This window comes from Equus przewalskii, chromosome 9, assembly GCF_037783145.1.
Source record: "Equus przewalskii isolate Varuska chromosome 9, EquPr2, whole genome shotgun sequence".
NCBI lineage: Eukaryota > Metazoa > Chordata > Mammalia > Perissodactyla > Equidae > Equus > Equus przewalskii.
Window position 1 is genome coordinate 27,510,673 of NC_091839.1, and position 10,331 is coordinate 27,521,003.

A 10,331-nucleotide genomic window follows, 5' to 3' on the forward strand; every position below is an offset into this window, starting at 1 on the left:
GTCCCTGAGATTGTGCTCTTAACCACCTCACTATCTCTAGAATACTGATGGGGTGTTGTGAGCTCTAAATGAAACCACATTCTACGTAGAAGCTGTGTGCTTATTTGCCATCTATGTATCTTTTTTGGGGGTGGGGGTAAAGAAGATTGATCCTGAGCTAACATGTTACCAATCTTCCTGTTTTCGCTTGAGGAAGATTGACCCCAAGCTAAAATCTGTGCCAGTCTTCCTCTATTTTGTATGTGGGAATGCTGCCACAGCATGGCTCAATGAGCAGTGTTTAGGTTTGCACCCAGGATCCAAACCTGTGAACCCTGGGCCACAGAAGCAGAGTTTGCAATCTTAACTATTATGCCACCAGGCCAGCCCCCATCCATGTATCTTCTTTAGTGAAGTGAATATTCAGGTCACCTTTGTTTTATTAAGTTGTAAGCATTACTTTATATATTCCAGATCCAAGTCCTTTGTCATAATTTGTTTTGCAAGTAGTTTCCTCAGTCTGGGGCTTGCATTTTCATTTTCCTGAGAGTAACATTGAAAAGTGAAAGTTTAAAATTTTGATGAAGTCCAATTGACTTATCTTTTTATTGTCATGTTTTTTATGTTATGTTTAAGAAATCCACCAAATCCAAGGCCACTGGGCTTTCTTCTAGAAGTTTTATGGTTATGAGTTTTACACTTATGTCTATGATCAATTTTGAGTTAACTTTGCATATGACTTGAGTTTAGGGTAGAGGTTTGTTGTTGTTGTTATTGCATATGGCTAATTGTTCCAGCACTATTTCCTGAAGAGTTTATCTTGTCCCCATTGAATTGCCTTGGCCAGTTTTGCCATGTGGAACCTAGAAGTCCACTTGGCATCTGGCTTCAGGCAGTTAAGTGGATCTAGGGCTCAAATGATGTCAAAAGTGCTGCCTCTGGCTATCACTCAATGCTGCCTTCTGTGGCTGGTTCACAGGCCAACCTTCCTGTAGAGTCAAGATGGATGTCAGTAGCCCCCGTTCATAGATACTCAGAGCCACCAGGGCTTTCTTTTGGATATTCTGGATATTTGGATATTCTGGCACATGCACATGCACACAGTACACAGACACACCTGTGCACCACACACACATAGGAGCAGCAGGCTGCCTTGCACAGAGCCCAGTTGGAGAGACTGGAAGGCAGGCTGAAGTAAAGGACACTTCACCAAACAAGGACTCTTCACCAAAAGACTTAATTTTACAAGGTCTACACATAACTGACCATTCCGGATACAAGGGATTGAGTTCTGATGATGGATGTCTGCCCTACCTTGCTTGGGGGTCTGAGTCCGAATGGCCCAAGCAGCCCTTCCACTGTGATGGAAAGCAACTGTCACACCCAGGAGAGGGCTTGAGCAGGCTGGGGATCCCTGGATACTTCCTCATGCTGGGGAGAACCTGAGCTCCACATAAATTGGTACTCTGGGGAGATCACACATTCAGAACCAAGAGGCCTTTGGTTGGCATGTTGTGGCATCACCAGGGAAATGTTAAGATTCCATTAAGTTGGGTAGTGTGCACAGAGCCCTGGTGGGGAGAGCAGATGCAGGTAAAGCCTTTGTGAATGCATGGGGGCAGCATTATGAGATCTGTCCAACCCTAACCACACAGGTACAAGGAGTTGAGCTCTGGATGATCCATGTCTGTCCTTGTGTGGAGGTCTGAGGCTCCAAGGTTCACCTGGACTTTAACTGTGATCCCAAGTCCTCCATGTTAGTGGAAGGCAATTATTACACCCAGAAGGGATGGCTTGAGTTTAAGCGTTGCCCTGATACCTCAGGATGCTGGGGAGTGCTGAGGCAGACTTGCTGCATGCTTGGCTGATCACAAGCCTGCTGGGATGCCACCCTCATGGGTCAGCTTCAGAGAACTGGAGGGAAGAGTCGTCCTGAGTGGAGTGGCAGCCGTAGTGCCACTGCCCCTGCTACATGCTATGGAGTAAATACTGTGGGCCAGAAGCCTTCACGTCTGGAGACCCTACATGTCTGGGCTCCTGACAGCCTGGTTTGCTTATTTTCTGACATTCACAAGTGTTGGCCCAGGAACATGTGTAGCCCATATGTACAGGTTGCATATACATACACACACATACACAATAGCATGTGTGTATATATATATATGTGCACACCTTTGTATAGAAGTTTTTGAGAAAAAGTTTTTTCAACATTTATAAAATCAAGACTCCACATAAAAATGTGGATCTCTCACTCCTCTTGGGAAACCAGAAAATGGAGCAACCATATGTTGATTCCACCATCTCTGACCCCTGTACCTGGGGACAGCCCTGCATCAGTGGCAGCAAAAACCAGCAGATTATGAACATCATGGCCACCATGCTTACCTGGAATATTGGCTGGGCCACAAAAATCCAGGACTACAGAATCTCCCTTCTCTCATTCCCAGGGTTCCTACTTATGCAGTGATGGCCCTGAAGTGAACAGCTCAGGAAGACTACAGGAATCCACGCCACCTTTAGATTATTTGCTCTGGCAGTGAGCAGCACACCACTGGTTGTGCCCATTCTAAAGGGACATCACACTTTTCTAGAGGACAAGACGAGAGTGCAGGACTTTCCAAGACCTGCAGAGCTGAATCTCCTGTAGCCAAGGTCACTGTCAGCAAATTTTGCAAACACTGCAAATGAGGTTGGTTTGTTTTTTTGCAGAGCTGTTGTTTTTTTTTCAGGCTAACCCATATGATGTCACTGAATGTGGAGTTGAGCACAGCCAGCTCTTGTGAGTAGATATGATGGGGCCCACATACAGTACTGGCCGTATCATGTCCATTTGCCACAGTCTCCCCAAATCTCTCACCTCAAGCCCAGTGTTTCTGTGTCCACTTGTGGTTCCACATGGCCCCTGCAGATCTTACATCCAGTGACACCTACCCACATATTCTGGACTTCAGGCACCTTACTCATGAGCAAGTCCCAGGAGACAGTGGCCCCACAACATCACTGGGGAATGTGGGAGAGTCCCAGGAACAAGGGACCAGGAAGAACTGGAGATTGCCACACCAAATACCCAGTTCTCAAAGCTCTGCACCCAACAGGTAGTTCTGGCATCCAGCACACAAGATTTGGCCCAGGAGGCCTTGGACTACAAGACTGCAAACTATTCCTTACCACCCTACTGTCTATGTTGGGGCCCCCCACAAAAGCCCTTCCCCTTCTTTGCACTGTTAGAGCCTAGTTCTGTTCTCAGTCTCTCCTCACACACAAGATGGAGTTCCAGGGTTAAAGATGGTTTTAACAATAAGGCCTTTATCTCTCTATAGAGGCAGGTGGTTCCAGGTTTGGGTGATTTGGAGGCTGAACACATCCAATGCAGGCATCATCTGTAGACTCAACAACGCCCACCAAGAAGGGAAGCCTCCTCTGGAAGTCCTCAGACCCCAGAACCTCCTGCAGAGAAGTAGGTCAGGGTAGTGCCTGAACCACTGAGGACAGGGAAGAAGTAGAAAATGAGGCCACCCCAAAGGGCTCCCATCACTCACGGCTCCCTTCAGGGAGTGAGCGAGCATAAGGTCTTGCCTTCCCTGAGTGTGTTGAGATGACAGGCACATGCATGCCCCTGCCAGCTGGTGGAGGTGAGATGGTGTCTGGCAGTGACATAATCTGGCAAAGCACCTGGACAGGTTAGAAAATGCAGTGCAGCCCCTGAAAGTGTTCCCCATCTCTGGTGCTTGCAGGTCGCTCCCCAGGAGGGGCACTGGCTGTGCAGGTTTCAGTTTCTTGCTGATGGCTTCCTCATAAAAGTTCCCGTCACAGAAGTTTCTCTCATAAAAGGAGCGAGTCCCTTTATGGTGAACAAGGAGAAAGCCCCTGTCAGTGCTTTATCCCCTTTGTCACACTCCTAAGGCCTTTCTCTGGTATGAGCTTTCTGGTGCTGAGGGAGGCTGGAGCTCCAGCTGAAGGCATTTCTATGTCCACTGCACTGAGAAGGCTCCCTTCCAGTGTGACCTTTCTGGTGCTTAGAGAGGTTTGAGCTGTAGCGGAAAGCTTTTCCGCATTTATTACACTCATAGGGCTTTTCTCCAGTGTGAACTCTCTGGTGCTGACTGAGGATGGAGCTTTCGCTGAAGGCTTTCCCACACTGGCTGCACTCATAAGGCCTTTTTCCAGTGTGAACTTTCCGGTGCTTAACGAGATTAGAGCTGTAGCTGAAGGCTTTCCCGCATTCACTGCACTCATAAGGCCTTTCTCTGGTGTGAACCTTCTGGTGCTGAATGAGGGCAGAGCTTTGACTGAAGGCTTTCCCACACTCAGAGCACTCATAAGGCTTTTCTCCAGTATGAATCCGCTGGTGTGGGACAAGGTTGGAGGGGCAGCTAAAGGCTTTCCCACATTGATTGCACTTATAAGGTCTTTCTCCAGTGTGACTCCTTTGATGCAGAATGAGCTTGGAGGTTTGCCGGAAGGCTTTCCCACACTTGTTGCACTCAAAAGGCCTTTCTGTGTTGTGAACTTTTTGGTGCCGAACAAGATGAGAGCTGTTAATGAAGGCCTTCCCACATTCATTGCACTCATAGGGTCTTTCTCCAGTGTGTATTTTCTGGTGCTCAACAAAGTTGGAGATACAGCTAAAGACTCGCCGGCACCGTCTGCACTCATAGGGCCTTTCTGTGTTGTGAACTTTCTGGTGCCGAGCAACATGGAAGCTGCGAGTGAAGGCCTTCCCGCACTGGCCACACTCATAAGGCCTTTCTCCAGTGTGAACTCTCTGGTGCTGAACAAGTGAGTGTTTGCGGGTGAAAGCTTTCCCACATTCACTGCAACTGTGATGTGTTTTTCCAGTGTGAACTTTCTGATGGGTCCTCAGTTTAAACAGGTCACTGAAGGCCTTCCCACATTCCTTACACACATGGGATGATTCTCCAGTTTGAATTTTTGGGCAATGAATAAGGCTTGATGTCTCTTTGGGGGCATTTCCACCTTTTGGGCATCTAAAGGGTCTCTCTTCAGAGAGAGTTAAGTGGTCAAGGAGCGCGAAGGCCTTCAGGAAGGCCTGCCAGCAGTCGCTGCACTTGAAGGGCTTCTGTGCAGCTTGGACTCCCTGCTGTTGCTGGTGACTGGAGCTGGGTGGGAAGGCCTTGCGCTCGGTGCTCCTGCATGGCTTCCCCCTGCTGTGGGTGGCCTGGTGCTGGAGGAGGTTGTGGCTATCCAGGACAGCCTTACCACACTCCCTGCATGTGAAGGGTTTCTCTCTACTGTGCTCCTTCTGTTGCTGGTGAGAGTTTGCACTGAGCCAGAAACCTATCCCACATGCCTCACACTTGTACAGTTTCTGCCTGGGGTGTACTCCCTGGTGCTCAGCCAGGTGCAATACATCTTTCAAGACTGGACCACACATGTCACAGGTGTTGGCCTTCTGGGTGGAAGGACCTGCCTTAGGGGTCCTGAACTGGAGCACTCCTTCTATAGAAACACCCCACTCAGGAGCGGCATCCTCCACTACACACCAACAACCTGGAAGCAGAGAAATGCTAGTGAGGTGTATGTAGGCTTTGTTGGGAGGGAGCAGCCCTGTCACAGATTGTGATTGTGTCTCACAGATTGAGGAATGAGTCTGTAGGATCAACTCAGGGTGGGAAAGAGCTAACAGTGCAGGAGTGGGCCCAGGAAGGCCACGGAAGGCAAGGCCTCAGCATGTGTGAGAACAGGGGTGGGATTCAGGCTGGTAGAGGCAGGGACTCCAACTCACTCCTCAGCTTTCAGCAGGACCCAATATAGGCAGGCCCAAGGAGATCTCTGAGAGGAGAAGGAGACACAGAGTGGTGTGCACAAGCCCAGGAAAATCCAGTTGCAACTGAGCATCTGGTGCTCAGAGTCTATATGAAGATGTGTGCCCATCTCATGATGCATTCACTGTAGGCTAATGCAGGACGGCCCTGCAAAGGGAGGAGAGGAGGAGAATGGGGGAGACACGGACATCAGAGTGGTGAGATAGTCTGTCATCCAGGGCCCAGGGACAAAGCAGAAATGGCAAGAAGGTGGAGTGTCCAGAATGAAGAAGGAAGGTGCTACTGGCCCCAGCAATAAACACTAGTGGACACAGGGCAGGTGCCCAGTACAGTGTGAGCCCAGCCCCACTGTCACCTCTGCCCCCAGCTCCCCCTCACCAGAGCCAGGCTCCCTCCCGGCCTCTCTTGCAATGGCTGGAGACACATCCACCCTGTCAAGCACCCAGGGCTCTTTGCCCTCTCCCAGCTGGGCAGCCACACGGGACTTGGAAGATGCACATCCTGGAGGAAGAAGAGTAGGTCAGTGGCTGGCCCAGCTCAGAGCAACCCGCCATATGACAGACCAAGGGGAGCTTGTGTCATCTTTGCAACTGGGAAGAAAACTCAGTGTTAAAAAAATCTCTGAGCTGGGCCATGTGGTTAAGTTCGTGCGCTCTGCTGCAGGCGGCCCAGTGTTTCATTGGTTTGGATCCTGGGCGCAGACATGGCACTGCTCATCAAACCGCACTGAGGCAGCATCCCACATGCCACAACTAGAAGGATCCACAACGAAGAATATACAACTATGTACCGGGGGTTTGGGGAGAAAAAGGAAAAAATAAAATATTAAAAAAAAAAAAAAAGTCTCTGAGGAGCATCTCACAGGAACAGTCCAGTAGTCCCCACAAGCAGCGATGATGTCACTGTTTGCAGTCTGTGGTACAGCCAGGCTCCTGGAAGTGTCTGATAGAAAAAGGGGGCAGAACCTGGGCACTGAGGTGCCACCAATGTGGACAGACTCAGGCAGCCAGACTGAGACTCCTGGCCCTGAGCCTTCCCCAAGAAGGCTTCAGAAGCAGGTACTGGAGCTCCTTAGGGAGAGCAGCAGGCTGTGCCTGCAGCCCAGTCCTGCACACACAGCACGTAGTCCAGGGGAGGAGGCTGCACCAATGCTCAGCTGTGGGAAAACACGCTGCTCCTGGGAGAAGAATAAAGGCAGAACAAGAGGCTGGAAGGGTGGAAGGGCCTTACCCAGCGAGGCCACAAGGGCCAAGTTCTCCAGCATCACATCGCGGTACAGGTGCCTCTGAGCCTCATCAAGGAGCTCCCATTCCTCCTGGGCGAAGTACACAGCCACATCCTCAAAGGTCCCCCAGCCCTGCCAATACGAGGACAGCTAAGTTCACCAGACCAAAGGCGGCAGAAAAACAACACAACGCACAGATGAACCCATCCAGGCCTAGGCCCACGACCCCGCATCCTGCCACCTCTCTATGAGCAGTCTCTGCCCCCTAAACCACCCCCCGACACACTCCCAGGTCACCCTCCTCCTCAGCCTCCAATGCCATGGGTGCCACTATCTCCTCATGTCTTATTGACCCGTGTCCTCCTTCAAACAGCAGGCAGGTGGGCAGATAGACGCCATCTAAGCTCTAGACCTGGTATGTAGGGCCCCACTCCCTCCTGCCAGGCAACTCCCCCCTGTCAGGCAACTCCCCTGGGTCCCCAGATCCTGCCTCCCAGAAACACCAAATGGAGGCTCACCGTTCTCCCATAGGCTCCAGTACCAGGACCCCAGTCCATTGATTCACACTGCCTCTGCACCTGCACATCAGTCTTTGTATGGCACATCTCCAGACCCCACCACCATTTTCTGGCCCACACAATGGGTATCTCCCGGCTGCCCCACATGCCACTCTGCAAATGGTGGCCAGAGCCTGGCTACCTCGTGAGGTCAACCAGGAGCCCGTCCTGACCCAGACTTCCAAAAGTCCCAACTGCCAAGGGTGGCACCCAGCCCTTCCTTCGTAGTTTCTCCAACTGGTCCTATTCCTACCTTCAACCCTCAGCCACCCAGACCACACAAGGATCTCAGAGACTTTCAGGCCTCTCTGCCTTTCCCCTTGCTGTCCCCTCACCAGCCACAGCATTCCTTTCTCCTCCTAATGCACATTCAAAGCCCAGTCCCACTACCTCCCACCCTGGGCCTGGGACACTCCCAGCTGACTGTCTGCCATTGAGCTAATCCTCCATCCTCACTGAAACCACCAGGCCCCATAGAGTGGCCAAGGCCAGTAAGTCCATAGAGGGGTGAGCACCAGCCCCTCTAAGGGCTGTCATCTCCCTCTCCAACATGCCTCAGCTTCCGCCCCTGGGACCTTCTGGATCCACCTCTCCCACACACACCTTCCCTCATGGCTGCTCCTCCCTTCATCCAACTTTATCATGCCCACCACTCCTGCCCAGGTACCCAGGCCAGCCACCCAGTGCTCAGCTGCCCCAGTAAGGCACCCATCACCAGGACCTAAAGATGCCCCCTCCTAAACCTGAACCAGGGTTACATCTCTGTTCACAGGCTGGTACTGCCGAATGGATGTCTCCAAGCCAAATCCGTGAACATAACTTAGACCTGCGTGTCCAGCTGCCCGTTCGAGACGTCCACTCGGGAGTCTCAGGATGGTCAAAATCCACCTCCTGATATTCCCTGAAACCTGTTCAACTCACCAACTTCCCCGTCTCTGTGGATGCACTTCCGCCTTCTAGTTGCTGAAGCTAGACTCCCTGGGGACCTCCCTGCCTCCTCCACTTCTCTCTCACCCTCCACATCATAAAAACCTAGTTGGCTTACGGGACAGCCCTGGTGGCCTAAGGGTTAAGTTCGGCACGCTCTGCTTTGGTGGCCCAGGTTTGGTTCCTGGGCTGGACCTACACCACTCGTCTGTCAGTGGCCACGCTGTGGTGGCTCACGTACAAAACAGAGGAAGCTTGACAAGGGATGTTAACTCAGGGTAAATGTTGCCCAGCAGACCAAAAGAAAAAAAAAATCTGGCTGGCTTAACTTAAAAGGCGGACCCAAAATCTAACCACTTCTCCCAACTCCAGTCAGCACTCTGACCAAGCCACCATCACTCGCCTGATCTATTACAGTAGCAGCCTTATGGGCCTCCCTTTCTCTTCCCTCGCCCTCACCGCCCCACCCCCCTGTCTGTTTTCCACTCGGCAGCCAGAAGGAGCGTGAACGTGAGTCGGATCCCCTCCCTCCTCTACTCCTAACCTTCCGTGGCTCCCACCACCCTCACATTACAGGCCAACCTCCTCGGGCAGCCATGCCAGGCCTGACTCCTGTCCACCAGACAGAAGGGAGACCTGCGGCTCCCTGAACACTGCTAGCGTTTGCACGCCCTGGTCCCTGTGCCTGAAACAGCTTCCCACACCTCGTCCCACTGGACTCTAGAAATGAGGACCTTTCCACATGGCCCCTGGCTAGGACTCAGGACTTCGGGCTTGGAGTGACCCTAGAGCCTCCGGCAGCCAAGAAAGAGAGGCGAAGGAGGCAGGGGGTCCAGGGACGCCCCCGCCCCCTTCGTGGAGTCTCGCACCGTGTGTGGGGGTCCGAATGAATGAGGCCGCGGGCACCCCCCACTCACCCGCTCCGGGTCCATCAGCGCCGCCACCATAGGACCCGGGCAAGCCCGCGGCCTCAGCGGGCCCCACACGCCACGGGGCCGGAGCCTGCCCGCCGCCCGAAGCCCGCGGCACTCAGAGCCTCAGCCTCCCCCGTGTAAACGCGCACGGGGGCCAGGCGGGGACGGAGGCGGGGGTCACGGCTCGCGCGAAGGCGCGGACGTCGGCCCCATCCTCCTCACTGTCCTCCCCGGTGGGTCCCGAAGAGGCGCCTGGGAAGCGGCCCTGGCCCAGCGCTCGGGTCCCCAAGGGCGGTAAGGAACGTCCTGTCAAGAGCAAAACGAGCGTCCACAATGGCGACCCCAGAAGTCCCGCCCCTGCCGGCGCGAGCCGCAGGAAATAGCTCTTCTTCTGGGCTGTGATTGGTTTAGAGCCCGCCGCCGTCCCCTGGAGCCTTCTGGCCAATGTAGTTTTTGCCCTGCATCAGGCCCGGCGCTTGGCGCCCTCACGTTCTCCATGGCAACGCCCAAGCGGTACCGCGAGGGGCGCTGGGAAATGGAGACCCGCGAGAAAGAGTAGCAGGGGCGTGTCTTAGCTTCCTCTTAAAGGGGCCGCTCCCAGATTTCCTCCCTCAGAGACGTGCTGCAAGTGTTCTGGGCGTCAGCCTACCAGTGGTAAGGTGGCCCCCTGGGGAACCGCTTCTCTTCTCTGAGGATGTAGAATAACAATAATATCTCCCTCACGGAGACTTTGTTTAGGAACATTAAATGTCTCTCTAATTCAGTGGTCCCCAAACTGTGGTCTCTCAATCAGCATCAGCATCACTGGGGAACTTGCTAGAAATACAAGTTCTCGCAGCCCCCTACACACACACACACACACACACACAGAATCAGAAGCTATGGGGTGAGCCTGAGCACTCTGTGCTTTGACAGGTCTCCTGGGGATTCTGATGGTCACTCA

The 10,331-nt window shown here is 52.8% G+C and overlaps 1 protein-coding gene across 6 annotated transcripts; it reads right to left on the reverse strand.

The window, feature by feature from the left end:
- Positions 1 to 1,197: 1,197 nt before the first annotated feature.
- LOC103567815 (zinc finger protein 304-like) lies at positions 1,198 to 9,746 on the reverse strand. 6 transcript variants are annotated; one of them, XM_008544552.2, is made up of 5 exons: positions 9,392 to 9,746; positions 7,509 to 7,568; positions 6,996 to 7,122; positions 6,144 to 6,266; positions 1,198 to 5,490 (listed from the first exon to the last, which is right to left on the reverse strand). In XM_008544552.2, the coding sequence occupies exons 1-5, from the start codon at positions 9,419 to 9,421 to the stop codon at positions 3,878 to 3,880; spliced, it is 1,953 nt and encodes a 650-aa protein (XP_008542774.1). In that variant the 5' UTR covers positions 9,422 to 9,746; the 3' UTR covers positions 1,198 to 3,877. The 6 variants fall into 6 exon arrangements, with proteins under 6 accessions (XP_008542774.1, XP_070414994.1, XP_008542775.1 ...); XM_070558893.1 differs by having other exon boundaries at positions 8,469 to 9,741; XM_008544553.2 differs by lacking the exon at positions 7,509 to 7,568.
- Between the last annotated feature and the right edge of the window lie 585 nt (positions 9,747 to 10,331).

Bases quoted from the DNA above. Each gene is read 5' to 3' on its own strand.
- LOC103567815 (XM_008544551.2), bottom strand. From the start codon at position 7,655: ATGTGGGGCAGCCGGGAGATACCCATTGTGTGGGCCAGAAAATGGTGG. The intron at 6,267-6,995 runs GTAAGGCCCTTC...TTCTTCCTCCAG, and splicing joins GGCCCTTGTGGCCTCGCTGG to GATGTGCATCTTCCAAGTCC. The intron at 5,491-6,143 runs GTGAGGGGGAGC...CTCTGCTTCCAG, and splicing joins CGGGAGGGAGCCTGGCTCTG to GTTGTTGGTGTGTAGTGGAG.